We start from the raw sequence: 20,816 nt of genomic DNA on the forward strand, positions 1-20,816 counted from the left end.
TTGAGACTGCCTGTTTACAAGACAGTTAAATTCTGTAGAATTTCAAGAACTGTTGCAGTTTTATGTGCTTAAGTAGTCATGCATGCTGCCATTTTACAGGATTATTTTAGATTCTGGTGATTGCTTGGCACCACAAACTCCTTTTTGCCAGTAGGACCACGAGGCAACCCGGAGTGAGACTTGGGGGGCACACTCTGTCTTCAGGAGGGTGCTGGTGAAAGCGGGGCATGTTTCAGCCACGTGCTTTATGGGATAGGGATCTTTGTGAATTGTCCCCTTCCTTTCCCGAGTCTCCATCAGCACAGTTCTTCTTCTTTTAGTTCAGTGTGCTGCCAGCTTGGTTGCTAGCTCAGATATTTGCTGCCAAGGTGGTTGGAAGGGCTGAAGTCACCAGCTGTGGCTGAGTGTGGCAGTGCTCCCTCCCCTGCCCGCGGTGACGCCAGCCTTGGAGAGCAGCGAGCATGGCACATTGTTTCTTCTGTGGGCCTGGCTATTTATTTCTGCATTCCCATTCATAATAGCATAATAACAGACTTGAGACAATAAGATAATTACTTTGCTTCTTGGGTGGTTAAAATTAACTGCGCTCATGGCGTATTTATTCGGGAAAAAAATACAAGTTGTTTAGTGATTGCCCAGAAATTCATTATCTGCATAATGTTCTGTTTCTAAATGTGTATGGCATGGCCATTCATCAGTGCCAAGTGCAAGCATGCAGCACTATCTGATGTAATTAGTTTTCCCCTTACATGCCAGGCAGAACATCTGGGCTAATTGTGTGTTGTTGACAAAAGTTGCTGTTCTAATGTGGGTCCCTGTTTGTGCACACACATGCTCATTATAGGTACAAACATGCTCATGATTTCAGTTTATCCTCAAGCAAACTGGTAGCTCTTACTGATGAGATGCTCCTGGTGATTTGGGACTGGGGTCACACCATGTCTCTGGGCAGATTTAGAAACTGTTAGCAGGAGTAGAATGCTCTCAGTTTAAACAGAAGATAAACAAACCTGTAATGCTTCTGCTTCTGTTTTTTTTTTGCAGCCTCCACTGGTCCAGGCGATTTTCAGTGGTGATCCAGAAGAGATACGGATGCTGATCTACAAAACTGAGGATGTCAACGCCTTGGTATGTGACTGGCATGTTGTGCATCATGCTTGTGGCAATGACAGTATTAAAAATGTCCTCAGTAATTGACAAATAACAGAATGGAAATGATTGGGAAGTAAGGCATTTGGGGCTTCAGTGCTGTCCTAAGTAGGAGTCAATGTAATTGTCTCCAGCAGATGACTTTAAATTTTCTAAGTGTATGGTAATTATTCCAAATGTGCAGGTCAGTCAGGGACATTGTTTTTTCTCTTACTGAGAAAATGAATGAAAACAGCTGAAAATTGCATATTTTTACTCTCTGTAGGGCTTCCTTTTATAAAGAGTATTTGCAGATCAGGAGCTGTTATGCATTTGACTCTATTTGAACTAAAGCTCCAGTATAATTCTCAGTAGTGAGAGTAAAGAAGCAGAATCTTGGCCACAATTTGCCCACAAAGGAATTACTGTTTTGCAGATTGACTTATTCTAGCCAGAATGGTAAGCAGCTGTAAACAAGTAGTAGTTGAGTGCTTTGGTAGTGAAAAAAGCATCTCCAAGTCAACTTGGTCTTTTTTGCAGAAATTGGGGTGGGTTTTTTCCCCCTCTTTGATTTTAACTTATATCCTTACTGATAGAAACAAGCCCTGCCAGTCCTGACTATAATCTGTGGCCTCTCAAGGTGGTGAGAATATAAAGTAGAAGCAGAATGATAATTTCCAGGTGTTTCCTGGACTTTTGAATCAACCTTCCTTTTCTTCATGTCTTTCTGTGATGTAAAGCCATCAGTTTATTCATTGCTAACTCCAGCAGTTGGCCTGGTATGGTCTTGGCACTGCAGCTTTTGCGGGTAGTGGGGTCCAACAGTCTGGTCCAGAGCTACCAAAAGGAGCTAGAGAGATGATCCTACAGGTCTGGTTGTCTGGGGTCCCACCCTGTTTGTTCTCCAGTAGAAGGAAAGACATGCCACTGTTTTAAATCTGATCCAAGACCTTGGTGTTAAGCTTTCCTCATGATTATCAGTGCCTTATTGCTTTCCTGCAAGTTCCTAAAAGTGCTTCCTTAAAAGAATCATCTCCCTTGAATTTCCTCCTTTGTTTTTTTTTTGCTGATGATTTTAAAGAAAAAACCAAACCCAGCCAAACAAAACCCCCTCAGCAAGGTAGATGAGCACCACAGTCCCCAAATTTCATCTGTATTTCATGCTGGATTTTCAAAGCCTCATTTCCTGTACGAGATTATCGTGTATTTCTCCAATGTTTTTCCATCTTTTGGCTGCAAGTGTTTTTCCATCTTTTGGCTGTTAGTGATGGTTGCTCGGGAGATGCTCTCAGCTGTCAGGTGCAAGATTAGATGAAGAACGCGTGTTTTGCAGATGAGTCCCATAATACTTAATAGAAAAAGTCATTGAATGGTTTTGCCCAGAATACTGCTTACAATGCTCAAAATCCAGCCAGGAATGCTTTGCCTCCTCAGGAGCAAAACTCAAAGCTGTTCTTTGAAATAATCAGAAAGATACCGGTCAACACAAACTCTGAAGGTTGTGTTCTGAATAGTGACTGCAGGGAAGTGTCAGTTGCTTAAAATATCACTGAAGAAAGATGAAAAGATTTCCCCCTCATTGTGCTGTGAGCTGGCAATTTGTACTCCGTGCTTCTGTTTCTATTTTAAGGGTGTTTTTAATTACTTCCACGTTAGCGTTTGGTTGCTCACATGAGAGGAAACTCTGACACCATTTGGCAGAGATTTGTCCTTTGTTGATCATTTTGGTTGGCTCTGTTAACACTGGAATAATTCAAATATAGGTAGGACAGGGATACAAAGTAGAAGTGTGGTTTTGCAGTAAGGTTTGGGTATTTCTGAAGTTTAAAACATCAGGGTATTTTTTATCGTCATTAAGAGAAGTATTGTAAAGTGCATGGAGGAACAACACAAAATTAGGAATGCATGTACAGACATCCCAAGAGAAAATTAATCTCAGGAAAGAGTTTGGAGGAAACCAGAAGTTTAAAAGATTTTTTTTTTTTTTTTGGTCTGGTAAAATAATTACTGACTTCCCAAGCCAAGGACTTGTTTGTTGATGGAAATGGCTACATTCTGGATACTGCTGTAATTGTGACTTCTACTTTAAACAAAGTGAAATCTGTTGGATTACAAGTGTGGTTTCAATTCATTCTGCCACTGTAATTGTCACTCTGACCTCTCCAGTCCCTACCTGTGTTCTGGGGGCACGTGATGCCACCTGTGCATCCCGAGGGCATGGACCCTGTTATATTTAGCTGGCAATGAGCAATTCCCTCCCCCTGGGTGCTGAGTGCACACTGTGTCCATGGGAAGTGTGGTCAGCATTCAGCAGCCTGTTTTCCCAGGACATTTGTGATGTCACTTGGGCAATCCACACCGCCAGATGAGTTGCAGGTAGACTTCTACACTTGCTGTCTGGTACATTTCAATGCTATGTGTATGTAGAGAGGGATATTTTGGGGTGCTGGTTTTACTTAGGGAAAAGTGAGAATGACCCCCAGAATCCAAGGACTAATCTGGATCCAGGTGTCACTCCTTCTTATTTGGGATTCATAATACATGAACTGTATAGCACCTTACATCTGCAAAGTCCAGTTGTCGTGTGCAATGTTATAAACCAAAATCCTCTCTGTGAAATTTCCATTTTTAACTTAGTCTTTCAGTTCAGTTTCTCTTCAAAATATCCAAAGTCAAAAAAAGTTAAAAAACCTTCCAGTATTCTTCCCCAAAAGTGATGGGTTGTTTGCAAGTCATTTAGTTATCTGTTTTTATTTTTTATCCCTTAATGCTGTGTTTTTTCTAGGATGGGAGCCTGCTTCTAGCTGCAGAGATTGCAGGGCCATACATGCAGGACCATGTATTTAGGGGGTGGTTTATTATGAGATAAAGAGGGAAGGAAGGAAGGAAGGAAGGAAGGAAGGAAGGAAGTCATTATGGAGACACATGTATCTGTGCAGTTCATGACTTTTCTCCTCATTATCCTACTTGGAGAGGCATAGATCTGCAGAAATGCCTTTGTCAGGAGGATTCAGGCTCATTCCAGGCCTTCCCACATGCACACAATTTCTGTATATTCCTATTGCCAAGCATGTTTCTGGAGGTGCTGTGAGTGCTTGAGGGTACAAATAGGCACCTATTTAGGGTTGTGAGTCTGAAAGGCTTTGCATGTTTGGGATAGCTGAAGAGGGTATTTAGCCTCTAGTAGTGCTGTTTAATATGCTGTTTATTTATGTAGGAAGTCATGGAGAAATTTTTTTCTACACAAATTATGAACAATTCTCTATTATGTAGCAAAATTGAATATAAAATTACGCTGATGTTCTCAATGCAAGGTAGCTAGCATGACTTCTGTTTAGATGAATTTTTTTTTTTTTTGCTTAGATGTTTTTGAATACTTTATAAAGAAAATTTTTGAACTGTGAAGAAGATTCTGCTGGGGAGCCCGAGAGTCTGAAATATTCTGGTTTGCATTGCAACAGGGTGGTAGTGCAGTAATGGTTACTATGTTATATATATATATATATATATCTGTGCTGGTGACTCATCTCATCAGTTTGAGGCAGTTTAGGATGTACAGACCATTAAAGTCTCATGGCAGGGTTTGGCTGTAACTGCATTATTGTCTTCAAAGGCAGCAGTATCAGCCTGAAATACTTGAATTTTCTAAATCTTTTCCCATCCTGAGTGATGTATGCTCCCATGCCTTAACACCCCCTATCCAAAGTCAATACTGTGCTTATGAAAGTGGAGGAGTTGTTCAAGTCTATCTTTTGAGTCTTACAGTGAACATCAGTAATCAAAATATCAAAATATTTTCATTCTTTAGTATAACAGTTTCTGTGGTCTCAATCTGGAATTAGTAATTAGTTTTTGAAGTTATGCTTTTCTAGCATAAAAGTCACTGTCAGCCTCATGGAAGGAAATTGCTAGATAAGGGGGGAGAAGAAAGATGATTTTTCTTGTTCTGCAAGATCAAAGTATTTGCCTCTTCTGCTTCATGAACACTTGGCAATTTAAGACTCAGTTCAGAAAAATCTTTATTTCTGAGGCTGAGCTGAAGACTGTGGGATGAGAGGTGCTGGAATGAGGATCTGCATTTTCAGATGGGAATTTCTGTTATGATGCAGAAGAAAGAGCACAAAGTATAAGTTATACAGCTTGACTTTCACCTGTGGTGCTCACAGTCAAACACTTTTATTTACTCTGTGAATTACAGGCTTTAATAAAAGAATGTGTGAGGAGGAGGAAATCTTTGAAGCAGCAGAGATTTTCTTGGTACACCATCAGCTTTTGGCTCCAAACAGTTGTAAATAGCCCAAGAAATAGGTGCTCATAAGCTTTTAGCCTCTTCTGTAGTTCCTAACAGTTCCCAGTATTTAATTTTTCTGAAGTTAACTTGTATCTGAAAAAATTTTTAATGGCTGTGCTATTTAAATGAGGTATACAACTGTAAATAGAGTGAATGACCAGGAGGTTTGTTTCTGTCATTATTTTGGTTGGAGTTGATCAGTGGAAGTTATATTAATTAATGTGCTTTATTCTGCCACCCAGGCACATTTTGAAGGTGGTGGGAATGCAAAGGCTTCAGTAACTCTGTTTCTATGGTGGATTAAACTCCTGTAAACTCCAACTATTCCTGTTAGCTGCTCAGTCAGTTTGGTGACAAAGAAAGGTTACATACGTTTATTTTCTGCAGATGTTGCATTTACATTTTAATAGTAAGTAACTCTGTCCTAAGCATCACCTGATCTGAGCAGTTGCAGTTGATAACAAAATTCAAATCTGTTATTTCCTTTGCCATGTAGGCTGTGTTGAGGAGAAAATGTATGTGTCTTTCCTTAACGTGCCTGATAATTTTACATGTGCTGATATGATTCATTCAGCTCACTGTTCTGCTAATCTTCGTGTACCCCAGGCTCTGATCCAATAGAGCACTTAAGGACTAGTCTAACTTTAGGCCTGTGAGGGCCTTATCCGTGCCACTGTGATCACTTGAACAGTTTAAGCATGTGTTGAGTGTTTTTCTTGCTGAGGCCTTCTGTTCCTCATTGCCTGGCTGTTAGATTCTTAGTTTCTTTTATCTGTATTATTTAAAAAAAAGGTGTACAGATAATATTAACCTGCAGCATCATCTTTTCTGTGAACTAGACTACTAATGCAGTTTAATAGAATCACAGAATGCTCTGGGTTGGAAGTGACATTAAAGATCATCTCCTTCCCAACTCCTGCCATGAGGGACACCTTTCACCTTCCACTACACCAGGTTGCTCCAAGCTCCATCCAGCCTGGTCCTGGCCCTGAACACTTCCAGGGACAGGGCACCCACAGCTTCTCTGGACAGCCTGTGTCAGTCCCTCAGCACCTGCACAGTAAAGAATTTATTCTCAGTATCTAATCTACACCTGCCCTCTTTCAGCTTGAAGCCATTTCCCCTTGTCCTATCACTACACTCCCTTGTGAGAAGTCCTTCTCCACCTCTCTTGTAGGCCCCCTTCAGGTACTGGAAAGAGAGTTTATCTCATCTCAGTGTGATTTTCTAGCCATTGTTTATAGCTTATCTACTGTCTCTTGCTGACCTTTTGTTCTTCTGAGAACTGCACTGGAAGCAGGTCTGATTATTTCTCTTAATGCTTTTTGTAATCCTGTTATCATCTCTTCCCCTCACTTATTCTCCTTGCCTTGATAATGTATGTTGAGGTTTGGGGTTCTGCCAAGCCTTTCCTTGAAAGGACAATTTTTATCCCTCTCTCTCTGTGTGTAGCCTCCAGTGTTTAGATCATTATGGATTCACTTTTGTGCTCCTGTTCCCAGCAGCACAGGACGGGGAGCTGGAGCTGGATGAATGTTGGGGTGCTGGGTACTGAGCCAGACAGTGAGGAGCTGTGGCTGTGAGGGACCAGGGCTCTGAGGGGACACATGGCTGTGATGGGACAGACAGACAGACAGAAGCCTCAGTTCCTCTGTTGGGGTACCAGTGCTGTGCACAGTCTGACCAGGAGCTCACGGATGTTCTCCAGGGAGCTGTTCACTGTGCACAGTCTGACCAGGAGCTCAGGGATGTTCTCCAGGGAGTTGTTCACTGTACACAGTCTGACCAGGAGCTCAGGTATGTTCCTCTGGTGAGTTGTTCACTGTGCACAGTCTGACCAGGAGCTCAGGGATGTTCTCCAGTGAGCTGTTCACTGTACACAGTCTGACCAGGAGCTCAGGGATGTTCCTCTGGTGAGTTGTTCACTGTGCACAGTCTGACCAGGAGCTCAGGGATGTTCTCCAGGGAGTTGTTCGCTGCCTGCTTGGCTGCAGGTGTGGTGTGTGGGTTTCTCCCTGCCAAACTCCTGAAAATGTTGCCTGTGTGCAAGTCAAGGCTGATTTGTGCCTGGTTGTGATAAATGGATAAGTTTCAGGGTTTTTTTCCTCTTGGAGAAATGAAGCTTAAATTCAGTTTTGTGAGTAACCCATCTTTCTCTGAAAACTGGATTCACACTCAATATGATAGGGCTTTGTATTGATTTTAAAAACTGAAAGCTTAGAAGGCTTACATAGTTAGTTGTTCCTGTTACAGAAGAGTAAAATTTTCTGTTTCATGTCCTTTCCTCCCTCAGAATATCAAATTTGCATCAGTTTTACAGTTTAATACAGAAAATTGCTTATAATCAACAAAGCACTGGGTAGCCTTGGTTCCATGATACAGAAAATTGCTTGGCCTTGTATTATTAGCATTCAAGTTCCAAGTGCTCTGCCCTTGCCAAACTTGGCTGTGTTGCACTGACAGGTACAATGGCTATTACAAGTTCTGTGTTGTAATAAAGAGAGCTTTATGCATTAATAACTGCAAACTAAGAAAAAAATAAAACTGGTGTTATTGTTGTATATCTGTTTGATCAGTCAGTGTATTTTTTGCCATGGATAGCCTTAGGACAGGGAATATGAAAGCTGTGGAAGATCTCACATACACTTATGTAGCCTGTAGAAGCTGTTCTGTGGTGTTAGGAATGAAGCATATGAGAGTAACTTGTGATATTGGTTCCTGAGGGAACACTGCTGCATGGACACTGCTTAATATTCTTTGGATTTGCTTACCATGTGAGAAAGTGAAAGCCTGTAAGAGATTTTCCTCTCTGACCTGTGACAATCAGAGTTTTATGTAAACAGTTTTCTGAGTGTTTCATGTGCATGCCCAATACCTAAGATCAAAACCCAATGCAGCACAATTTGAGGATTATGTACATGATGTATGTTTAAAAAAACCATACAAACACAAAAATTAAATATAAACTGTTCTGGTGATCAGTGGCTCTGTGCTTCTCAGTGATGGAAAACAATTTTCAACATTCCCATGACAAGTGTTTCTGCTACACAGATTTGTCCACATTTATAGCATACTTTGAAGATATTCCAAAATAGCTCATGGTTGATTATTGCTTGGGCATGTTGAAAGTGATATTTTTCATGACAGGCTCAGAGATCTTTTTCAGGGACAGGATGTAAATATTGGTAGGATTTCTCTGTTGATACTGTTTGCAGGAAGTGTTGAATTTGTTACCAGTTTAAAATATTTAATGCTAGTAGGTTGCAATAAGTTGGATTGCCAAGGTCTCTTAGAACTTATTTCTATGGTTCAGAAACCAAAATGAAATAATGTTTAGGACTGGAAACAGCACAATGAGCAGTATTAGCACTTCTTGTGATTGTTGTTGCCCATATTGTAATATTTAGCATTTTCTTTTAAAGACCTGTGTTCTGGAATCAGCTGAATAAAGCAATAAAATAAGGGGTTTTGTGAACACTGTATTTATACCCCTTGAAATAATAACAAAAAACTGCTGTGAAATGGACTCCTTAATTTGGAAAATTAGAGAAATCAAAAGAACCCTGCATGTATTTCAGAAGTTTATATATTTATATATATATATATAACTTCAGATTATATATGTGTATATATATATGTATATATATATATATGTATGTATGTATGTATGTGTATGTATCTTAGCAATTCTTCTAAGTTTAAAGACAGATTTGCCTGGTAATACATTATTTATGTTTAAAGGTCATTCAAGATGTACATGCCCATCTTGGGCTGCTGTAGATACCCAGGCTATGGTCTACAAGAACCTTTGTAGACCAAGAAGAGTTTGTATCTTGACCTTGTGTGTGGTTCCAAATAATTCTCCTGAGTTATCCTTTTGAAGCCTCTGGTGTTGTACTGTTGATGCAAACTGCATTACAAAGTCTGATATCCAGAACCATCTGGATTATGCTGCTGTGATACCTGAGTGGAAAATGTTTCTGAAAGAGACCTAAAGACGCTGTCTTTGCTCATTTTAGCTTTGATTTCATCTACCTATAACAGGATAACAGAGTAAAGGCAATATCTCTGCAAGGTCTGGTGGAAATGAGTGATTAAAAATAGAGGATTATTGGGAGTTGAGTTGTTGAATTCTTGAGTTTTGTTCTTTCCCTGGCTGAGATTGCATTTCTAATTGCAAACAGAAATGCACCCAGAAAAAGAAATATATACAAATCCTTTGCTCCTTTACACCAATGGCTGCACTTACTGACCATGTTTTATAACTCTGGTTTTGTAGGATGCCGAGAAAAGAACGCCCCTTCACGTTGCATCATTCCTGGGGGATGCAGACATCATTGAGCTCCTCATTTTGTCAGGTAAGGTACAGTCCCTCACTGCTGTTAACTGGTAAATCAGCTAATTTTAAAGCTGCAACAAAGCATATGAGAGTTTTGGGCATTGTTTATTTTTTGAGTTTCACAGAGCTTGTTGCATTTCTTGCAAGCTTAGAAAATATATTTAAATTTGGTGATAAAATCATAAAAAACACCCTGTGACTTAGCAGAATTAATAAACAAAGTAACTTTTAACAACTTATAAAGCCTTCAAACTGACAGCATTTGTGATTCAGAAACTTGCTGAAGCACATATTTGAAATATGGCTTCATATCCTGGAGTACAAGAATTCCCGCTAAGCAAAAATTATGGAATAAGAGCAAAAAAATTATTAATCAGCTTAAATGAGTTGTAAGTGCTATTTACATTAGAAGCATGTTTCTAAGAATCAGGAAGTTTATTTGGATATTAGAAACTGTATAGTAGGAAGTATCTAAACAAAAGAAATAAAAGTTTCCCAACTGTTGTAGTGACAGAAAACACGATCAAAATATGTCAGAACAAAGCATAAAGCAGTCATCTCTCAAGAAGGGAGCATAATTCATGGCAAACTCCTGGATGTGCTGGCAGATTTCAAAGCAGTGTTTTTCTAAGCTGGAGAACTGTAAGAGTAAAGCTTATGAGGATTTAAGAATGTGGGACTGAAAGGAACCTTATGGTACAAACTTCTAACCCCTTGCAGGCAACTTTGCTACACAGTTGGTTTCACAATTTTTTAGACAGCTTCTTCAAGTGAATTCCATATATTTTTTTAAAGTTACTTCAGAATTCTCAGCCCTTTGATTAAAAGGCACCTTCAAATTTCCAGCCTTGAATGCTAGATTAATTCAGGAAGGTATTTCTAGAGATGACCTGATCCAGCCTCCTGCTCAAAGCACTGAATTTCAAAGTCAGATCAGGCTGTTGATGGGTACATGCAGAGTACACAATTGTGTTTCTTTGGCTCACCACTCTAGCCAGACCTGGAGAAGGCAGAAAATGAGAACTCACTTTGCTGTAGCTGTGTTTCCTCTGTTCATTTTGGGGGAATTCTGGGTTGCTTAATTGCTTAGTGAGGGTAACTAGCTGGCCATACATCAGTTCTTCCTGCTCTACCCCTGACAGCAGCAGAATGGTTGAAAAGAGCAGTGCTCTGCAGACAGGTTATACTAGGGTGGGTTTTCAATGTGCTAAATGCAAGCATGATTTTCTTCCTTGGGAGAAAGAAATTAATAAATTTAATCTGTGCATGTATTCTTGCAGTGTGTGTTTGTCGCATACTGCTGTTCCAGTGTGGTGTGAGGAGATTGCAGGAGCAATGTGTTTTTTCAAGTTTTGCGAGCATCAGCACAGGCAATATCCTCATCAAGAGAAATGTGAAACAGTTTTGCCCATTTTTCCCAAACATCATTCCCAAAAATGCCCCAGTGAATGTTCCTGGTGAGGGAAGAAGGCTTTCTAAGTTCTAGCACCTCACTGCCAAAATGTCATCCATGGGTTATAGGGTTTGTCTGATCAACAGCATAAAATGTAGGTGGTGCATCTTGGGGAGTTTTTATATATGCAAGTGAGCATGAAAAACTTAAAATGTGGGCTTTTAAAAATTGAACTTTGTGTCAGTGGGACTGTGGACCTTTCCCCACTAGCTCAGCATGAGTCAAAATTAATTTTGTGTTGTGTATTCTACTTATTCATTGTTCTTTAATATATGAAGTATCATTACTCATGATGAGCATGAGTATTGTATCCAAGAGCAGGTTTGGAGGTTTCTGAGAATTGAAGGAGCAGGTTTATAATTTGTTATAAACACCTCTTTATGACTGTAATCCTTCCATTATCTAGGCTGCAAGGGCAGGTAGAGCATCTTCCTTTGCTTCACCTCTTCAGTCAGCAAATGCTAGTAGTGAAAGTGTATCATAAAATATAAATCTGAACATAACATTCCGTTACATAAGCAGGAAAGCTTCGTTGTCTGACTTAAAATGCAATGATGTTTTCACAGAGAGAAAGCACACAAACACTTGCTGTTGGTGTCAAGCAATATTCTCAGCATGAGCAGGAGCTAGGAGCAGTATCAGCACTTTTCATTTTGTTCAGGAGAGAAATGAAATTAAATATACACTTTCTGAGATTTGTGGTCTATAAACTGGTGGTGGCACAAATAAACGTAGTGTCTAATGAATGAAATTTCTGCCCAGGTGTGGCTGGAGGCAGACCAGGAATGGCTTTCTAGGTAGCCACTGAAATGGACTCTGTTGGAACTGGTACAGGAGGGAGAGTGCCAGATCCCTCAGCTGGTGTGAGTCACCCTGGCCCATTGAATGTCAGAACCAGAGGGGTTTGCACCTGCCCCAAGGTCTGATCCATAATCAGGTGGTTCCAACTGGGGAAGGGTGCTGAGTGGTTTTGGTTTTTTGAGTACTTTTCACCTCCTTCTGTCAGAAAGGAGAAGGAGCAAGGTAACCATCTCAGAGAAGGAATCTCTGTGGGTGCCACAGTCATGGAAGGGCAGGAGCAATTGTCTGGGCAAATACAAGCTGCATTCCCATTTGGGCTGGTTCCTGAGAGTATCATGTTTGAGCTCTGCCCCTTACCCCTTGTTCCCCACCAAGGCACTTGCTATCTTGGCAATATTGCCTTGCTTTACCCTTTCAGAAGGCTCTGGGCTTCTTACCAGGAAACTGTCCTTACATTTTGGTGGGCCTGTTGCTGTGTCTTACAGGAGAAGTCAGAAAGGTGCAAGTAAATAATGACATTAATAGGTTAAAGAGTACAGTTTTCTTCCTCCATTGACTATCCCTAATATTGGAGATTCAGGCTGTGGAATCTAGAGATGTGGATTTGGCAGATGTGCTGCACAGAAAAGTGTACTTTAGTTATGATAAAGAGATGTTAACTTTATTCCTGAAAGCCCACATCAAGTTGTTTATTTCAGATCTCAAAAGAACAGAGGCAGTTTCAGATTTATTTCCTCTTCTGGCAGAAAAATTTGAGAGTGAAAAATGGCAAAGATTACAAAACAGCCATATTAAAGAAAAGTAGAATACAGAAAGTTTCTTCTCTGTTGATTTTATCTGTAACATTATATGTTATGTTGTCTACTTCAGCCTCACAAACCCTACAGCTATGTCTTTCTGTCAGGCTCAGGAAGAGCATGGTGGAGAAAGTGAGGCTGAGAAAAGGCTTTACTCTGAAGAGCTTATTTTTTAAAATGGATATTTTATAGGATGGGTGGGTGCTGTGGCTATCTGAAAGGATTTAAAGTGAAATCTTTAAAGCAGCTTCTATTTTCAAGGAAGATTGTGCCATGACTGACACAATTTACACCAATTTGAGTGTTTTTCAGCCCTCTTTGTCCTTGTAGACACACAGATTAATTCATGGAGTATTGTAGGAAGTGCACTGAGACATGGTTAAGGTACTTGGTCCAGAGTGAAGAGAGGGACACTGAATTTCTGGTTGGTTTGGAGGATGTGTTGTGGGTTGGTCTTGTGAATTTAAGCTTCTGGTGTTTGTACACTCATTTTAGATGTGGTAGCATGTTCTAGAGCACTTAGTCTTTAAAACTGGATTTCTGTGTTATTCTGCTTTCAAAGGGCTGTCCCAGGATGGGCCCCCAAGTTTCTGGAATGCAAATGACACCTTTGAAAACATGAGCATTGCTCTCCCAGTGCCTCTGCTTGATCATCCTCAAAATGACAGATATTTTCTGTCCCCAAAGGAGTGCATCAGTGCTGGTGAAGTTTTTTCACTGTTGTTAACCATTGCCTGCGAAGAACTGCTGGGAACCTAGAAGCTGAATTATGGTGAAGGAAGTGGCAGTACAAGAGGAAATGTTTTGAAATATCTCTTCAGAAGATGTGCATCTCAGTAAATGCACGAGAGCATGTTGTGTAACAGGCAACAGGTGAATTGTGTAGCTCCTGAAAAACAGGAATCACAAACATATTCAGCTGATGCACTGCATTAGACACCTAAGAGCAATTTCACTGTTTCACATAAAGAGGCACAAAGAGGTAAAAGGATGTGGAAAACAGCTGAGAAAGAAAATACTGATAGTGTGCTGTGCATTATTTTATTTACACTAGTATTGTTTTCCTTTTACTGTTTTCTTCAGTTTTCTTGGTAACTGTTTCAGTTTCTCAAAGGGTAAGTGGATCAGTGAAGGGCATGAATAGCTACTGATGGAGATACTTCTCTAGGTATTCTCATCATCTTTGTACTCACCAGTGCTGCTGGAGTTGTTAAATACTGAGGAATAATACTGGTCATGCTTTCCTACTCTACATATTAGCCTTTCTTATTTGTAACCCTCTGCTTATAGGAGTTAGTGAATGGGTAGAGATAAAACAAAAGAAACCTTAGTTAAGAAATAAGGCAAAACCCCCCAAGGCAAATACAAAAACAATTTCTAAATCCAAAAAGTTTAGAGATTGCTGTTGATCACTAGGAATTCATATAAGCAGTTTCCATCTCCAAGACCCCTACCAGGCCAAACCAGGATAATGGAAGGTGCCTTGAAGTCCTGTCAGCTTCCTGATGGTGAAGAAAGTCATTGCTTTATTGGTCTCTAGAGCCTCTCACAGTGCAGGCAAAGGGCAGGATGCTCATGTGTCAACTGTAATGGCCTCCTCAAAAGGAAGAAAGAAGGCAAAAGCTTCCTTCCTTAGACAGAATAGTTAGAGAACTCTTTGAAACTCTATCTTTTCCAAAGGGTGTTTTTCCAGAGGGCAGGTTTTACCACCAGGTACCAGGTTCTGAGGTGAGTTTGGAGGATTGCCTCTAATTGTTGCAGTAGCTATGAAAGTGTAATTGTTTTTCTTGCAGCCAAAAAACTGCATCCTGACTTGTGGAAATATGCAAGAACTTGTTTCTTCTGTGATTATCTAGAATGATTCCCAATAACCACTGTGATTCACAGGCAAGCATCTTAATATTCCTGAGAATCAGCTCTCAGAAAGTACTGGTGATTCAGAGAGTGGGTTTATTAATTACAGCCTTTTGAATGCACTAAAGTTAAGGTGCAAAATGAAGCTTAAGCATCCCTTTGTTCATGAAGTTCAGAGGCTCACCCAGGCTCTGCTTCTCTACTTTTTTTTTCTGAATGTTCTACCTTTCTCAGACTAATGCTGCTGCCTGCAAACCTGTGAGGCACTATATTTTCAGGTTAAGCCCTTTTAAAAATAAGTTTCTCTAATCCTTATGACTAGATGTCCTTCCTGAGGTATCACATCTGTGAATAGCTTTAGCATTTCTTGCAAAGAAATCTTTTTGATCACACAAATGTACAGGATACCTTTTAAAAATAAAATTGGGGGTTTGCAGTCAGCCAGGACCACTGTGGTTGTCAAATATTCTTCCTTTACCCTTATTTCTGGCAAGCCAGCCCAAATCCATCCTCTTGCCCAGCTGCCCTTGTCAGAGCACCTGTTAGCACTGAACTGCACAGGAGGCAGATGAGTTGTGTTCTTCATCCCTGCTCTTCTGTTGTTTGCCCAGGAACACCCACAGAACCTGATGTAGTCGGTGCCCAGTTCTGTCTCCAACCTGAGCATTTCCTGGTCCTGTATTCTTGATCCCAGCAGGATTTGTGAAGCAGGGAAGTTATTATTTTTTGGTTTGCCTGATGGAGCTGGAAACGAGAAGTGGTTGCTCGGGCTAGTTCCTTTCACGTCTGCAGGTGGCAAAGTGCTTTAAGCAAAGGGTGCTTTTCTTCCCCACAGCTGTATCAGTTGATCTAAAAAAATACATCTACATAGACACATGTGTACATGCATACATTCCTTCCAACAAACCTTGCTTCTTTTGTGTCCTGTAAACAAAGCAATTTCTAATAATAGTCCTATCTAGCTGGTTCCTTTCTTTCTGAATCCCTCTTTTTCTATCTGACATCTGTTAATGCATTTTCAAGGTGAGCATGGTGCCAGGAGAGTCCTGGGGAGCACAGAGAGTACCGAGTACTCAGCTCTGGTCACTGGGAAGCAGCTGGGCAGGGCTCTCAGTGGCACACCCAAGGCATGCCTGTAACCTCTGCTGTCTGCTTGCAGGAGCTCGTGTCAATGCCAAGGACAACATGTGGCTCACTCCTCTCCATCGAGCAGTTGCTTCCAGAAGTGAAGTGAGTAAGATTTGATTACCCTGCTTTTGCACATAACCAACGTGGTGGGGGAAGGGCAAACCCTGCAGAGCCGTGGTGGGTGGCATGGGCATGCAAAGAGGGAAGGCATTTCCTGCATGCAGGGCTTTGCAGCTGGAGGTCAGTGTTTACATGTTACCTGTAGCTGCTCTTGAGCCTTCGTGTGCTTGATTCCCACCTTGCTTTACATTACCCTAGCAAGTCACAGGGAGCAGGAGCAGGACTCACATGGGATAGAGTCCACAGTGGTCTGCAGTGCCCACGCTATCTACAGGTGGTGAAAAAAGAGAAGTGGATCCCTGTGGGTGTGTGCATGCTGTGGGTGTGTGCCAGAAGGGAGTGGATGTGATCCAACATGCATTACCACATAATTTGTTTTGGTTAATTACATCTCAAGGCATCCGTTAGGTTTTCTGTTAATGCATTTGATTCATGCAGAAGGGAGGGTTTGCCCATGTTTCTTCTACTCGACAAATAGAAATATTCTGGGATCATGTTGTACCCCTTCCATTGCTGTCTTAAAAACGAGCAGCAATAACTACTGGGAGTGCAGCTCGGGCATTACTCTGTTTCCAACTGCACCATTATTCTTGGCTTTCCTTTGTGGACCTCCCTGTCTACTTTCACCCTCCCAATACTTCATTACCAGTGAGCCCAACTGCAGGCTGAATTGGCTGCTGGGGATGAGGGGAGGGGTTGTGAAGCAGACAGAGGATGGCTGTCTTCCAGAGCCTGATGGACTCGAATCACCTCTGTAACAATCCAGCGCTTGCCAAGCCTGGAGGCAGGAATCCTGGGCTCGCTTCTGAACTCGGGCATTGTTTGGCTGCTGGCTGAGCTTCCCAGCTGCTGGCATCCCCTGGAACCCTCTGAAAGGAATATCTGATAGACTGTGAATGCTGTAATGAGGCAAAATACAAAAAGCCATGTTGGGAAACAAAGATCAGACTTAAACCTTAAAAATCAGCGACAGTCTTGCTGATGCGGGAATTGCAGCGTGCTTGGTTTCTGGTTTTGGATGTGTCAGAGTACATGATTTTTATCATCAGCCACAGTCCTTGCAGAAAATGTATGTCTTTCTGTGGCTTTGTGTCTCATCTTTAACTCTTTGTCAGCTGAAGCACAATGAGAAAGGGTGCTGACAGTTCTGGTACCTCTCAGTGAGTACCCAGGGGCATTAGTGAGGCAGCAGGGGAAGGCATCAGCCTTTCATCCCTCTTCATGGTATATTTCATAAACACATTCAGCTTTCTTCTCCTGCCATTTTTTCTTCATTATTTATACTAGAATTGCTACTTTTGGTAACAATTTGGAAGCAGGATTTACTATTTTTGAGGCTCATTCAGTGCTGCTTTTTGCCTTCTTACGCAAGTGAACAAATGTGCAGCTTTGATGGTGATAGCAATAGATAGCAGTAGGTGAATTCAGAGTTCCCATTGATAGAAGATGAGTTGGTGGTCCAGAAGCTGACCAGTAGGACTTGGTGTAGTTTTGGAAGTTCTTGTGAGCACAGTTGTTTTTAGAATGATCACCAACAAATTTTATCAGTCTTTTACTATGAAGATTTCAGAGGATTCAGCAGTTATATCCTTGAATCCTTTTATATATTGATTCAAAGAATGGACACTTCTTTATTTATGTCTTAATGATTTTTCAGGGGCTTTAGGTATTGATGTTTATTTACAAATCAGCAACCCTTAGGGTGTAGGATTGTTAATGGATATATCAGCTTTTAGCCCTAAACAGTTTAAAAAAGTTCAGAGATTTCACTGTGATAATCTGGGATAGCTAGAGACACTGACTGCAGAGGCTTACACCACAGCTGGGTACTGCATGCATATGGGGAAATTATAATAAAAGGGTAAAGCTCATGCTCTAAAAACAATAGAATTAAAACTTTTCTATTAGGATTTTAACTTTTGATTCCAAATCTGAAAGAGCAGCAGACTGCAGATGTCAACAAAAATGTGTAAATTTTTTTTTTTTTAAATCTAAGTATTTTTAGCTTTGGATATTCAGTCCTTATTATTTACTTCTAAAAATTCTCCTTTAACTTTTTTTTTTCTTTCACTAAGAGTGCATGAAGTTTCCTGCTGACTTCATGTCCCAGCTGCGTAGGTCTCCAGTGAATTGCATTGAAATGACTCTTAAAATAGTAGGCCTAGTAATTTAAAAGACAAACTCCTGTTGAGACATCAACAGTCATATATCATTATTGGTGCAGTGTCACTCACTGAACAAATCTGTTAGAGGAGATTTTGTGACATGGCTGTAGAAAATGAAACTGCTGAGATCATTTGAGGACAAAGACATAAAACTCCCAGTATATATGTAGTGTTGATACAGACTGCAGGCACTCTCCTGGGCCATTCTAGATATAAAAGTACTATGTAAACATACTGTATGTGTTTGTTATTTATTAATAAAATTTTGGCTGGGCTTAACAGAAAACTTTGCAGTTTGTGGAGAAAGAATAAGGTACTGTGTAGGACTTGGGCTCTCCCACATACCAGATGTGAGTTGTATTTATCAGACAAGGCTGCTTGAATGCTACTGTGTCCCAGTAGTTCCTCTGTATTTTGTTTGTTTGTGGGGAGAAAAAGGAAGAAGAAAAGAAATGCAATTTGGAGAAAAAAATTGTAGTTTTTGTCTGTCTTGTTTAATGGCATATGCATGAGTAGAAGCAGAAATGAACTGATTATGAGTTCTCCAGTAAGAGGGGCTCTCAAGAGAGAACAGTACATTTTGTCACTGGGAAATATTTACTTTTAACCAACAAAATTAACCTTAAAAGTTGTTTTTTGGTCTCAGGCTGACAGAATGGATATTGCAGTCAAGACCCTTGGCCTCTGCTTAGGCCTTGGGGAGGAAAGGAATGCTGATGCTGAGCTGGGGACACACCAGCATTCTCATGTTTTTGCAAAGTTTTGTTTTCACACATTCTTCTTTATTTTCTCCTTTTTCCTGTGTATAAATAAAATGTGCAGCACTTTGCTGCAAAACACTTGATGTGCTTTTCATTTTGTGAATGATCCTTGTAGCAGTGTGTGTTGGGTTTGTGTGGCAAGGGTGGGGTAGTGGGGGTGTTGTCTGTGAGAAGCTGCCGGAAGCTTCTTCGTGTTGGACAGAGCCAGTGCCAGGCAGCTCCAGGCTGTCCTGCTGCTGGCCAGGGCTGGGCCCATCCCATCAGTGATGGCAGGAATGGTTCGAGTGAGTTAATTTCTTCACTGGAAGCACAGCTATGAGGTATTGATGGTTAATCAGCCAAACAGGATGGGCTGTCTGCATAGGACATGCTCAAATCCGCCAGGCAAGTTTTGACTGTGGGGCCTTTTTACTGCACTCACTGAAAGCAGAGGTGATGTGTGCTGGGCCATTTGAATGGACAGTGCCATTCCACAAGGCTGGGAGGTGGTTGGGATGGCTGTTGTTGCCTGTGCCTTTGCCGGCCCCCCTCATCTGTGTGCCGGAGCTGTCAGGGCAGCGCTGTGCGTTTGCTGGAGCTGAGGGCTGTGGCTGTGCTGCCCTTGCAGGAAGCCGTGCAGGTGCTCATCAAGCACTCGGCCGACGTCAACGCCCGGGACAAGAACTGGCAGACCCCGCTGCACGTGGCAGCCGCCAACAAGGCGGTGAAGTGTGCCGAGATCCTGATCCCCCTGCTGAGCAGCGTCAACGTGTCGGACCGGGGCGGGCGCACGGCGCTGCACCACGCCGCGCTCAACGGCCACATCGAGGTGAGCGCCGCCAGGCAAGCTCCTGCCTCATTCTCTGCTCTTGCACTGGGCTCAGTCTAGACTCTGTTGTTATCTTATTGTAACAGTTCCATACCTCCTTAGTGATTTCTCATGTACAGCTCCTCACAGCACTGACTCCTTCACAGCACAGCCAACAAACTCCAGCTTGCTTCTCAACCAGCTAACCCACTCTTTTATAGCGCTCATCCTCACGGGACACAGCTGTGGCCTGTTAAGGGCAGGCCTGCTCCTAATCTTTGGTAATTAGTACAGCTGCAACTCCTCAGGTGTGAGATCTGCACTGTCTTTATTTTCTTACATTCTATCCCCCCACAAGACTCTAGTCTAGTATACTAGTCTAGATTCAACTCTAGTGCTCAGTCTAGACCTGCTGTGGCTGGGTCTAGACAGAGCCCGTTGTCCCTGAGCCCTGGGGTTGCTGTCACTTGGCTGCTTCCCAAACTGCAGGATGGGTTTCCTACCTGCAGAAACACAGCAGTGGCTGTGTAGAACCAGGGTGTGAGTCAGATGTGCATGCACTCCTGGAGAGATGGAGAGATGGCTGTGCCACTGCTTCCAGCTGCTCCAGGGTCTCCTGGCTTCTTTGGGGCTGGAGTGCCTATGAAAATAAGAGTGGCAGAATGGAAAGAAGGGAAAACTGGTGGATTGATTTCATACTGAAGAGACATGCAGCTATCCAAGGTCCAGTCGCTCTGCTTTTCTAATTGGCCTTCTAGAAAATGTGCTTCTGTTTTCCCTACTTTTACAAGCAAACCTTCCTAGTATTATTTAATGATATGAAAAAGCTTACGTAAATAAAGCCCCTAGATTTTTGCCTCCTAGGTTTTGATAGTCTTTAGATCTGGGTTTAAGGGTCCTCCTTTTCCCATTCCACACCTGAAGATCTAGGTAGGGAATAAAAACTCTAAAGACTGGAACAGTAAGCTTCTGTCAACAAAAGTTGATGAGTTGATGAGTATGGTAATTAAAAGAAGAAAGAGGAATGGTAGGTCCTGTAAAATGGTGACAGTGTTTGTCCTTTAAAACACTGGACTGTAGGAAAGAGACAGTAATTCCTGTATCTAACTGTCCTATTCTGATTTTTTTTTAATAGAGAATATCAGAAATGATCATTCAGATGTGCCATTTTGTGATACCAGCTTTATTGCAA

At 41.5% G+C, this 20,816-nt stretch overlaps 1 protein-coding gene across 9 annotated transcripts in view; it reads left to right on the plus strand.

Moving 5' to 3' along the window:
* ANKRD44 (ankyrin repeat domain 44) overlaps positions 1 to 20,816 on the plus strand; it is a 131,160-nt gene that overhangs the window by 60,568 nt on the left and 49,776 nt on the right. For all 9 annotated transcript variants that reach the window (XM_063162455.1, XM_063162462.1, XM_063162458.1 and 6 more), the window contains exons 2-5: positions 1,045 to 1,128; positions 9,699 to 9,777; positions 15,823 to 15,893; positions 19,445 to 19,645. In XM_063162455.1, coding sequence (XP_063018525.1) covers positions 1,045 to 1,128; positions 9,699 to 9,777; positions 15,823 to 15,893; positions 19,445 to 19,645 — 435 coding nt within the window. The remainder of the gene's footprint in view (positions 1 to 1,044; positions 1,129 to 9,698; positions 9,778 to 15,822; positions 15,894 to 19,444; positions 19,646 to 20,816) is intronic.

Source organism: Melospiza melodia, chromosome 8 (assembly GCF_035770615.1).
Source record: "Melospiza melodia melodia isolate bMelMel2 chromosome 8, bMelMel2.pri, whole genome shotgun sequence".
Lineage (NCBI taxonomy): Eukaryota > Metazoa > Chordata > Aves > Passeriformes > Passerellidae > Melospiza > Melospiza melodia.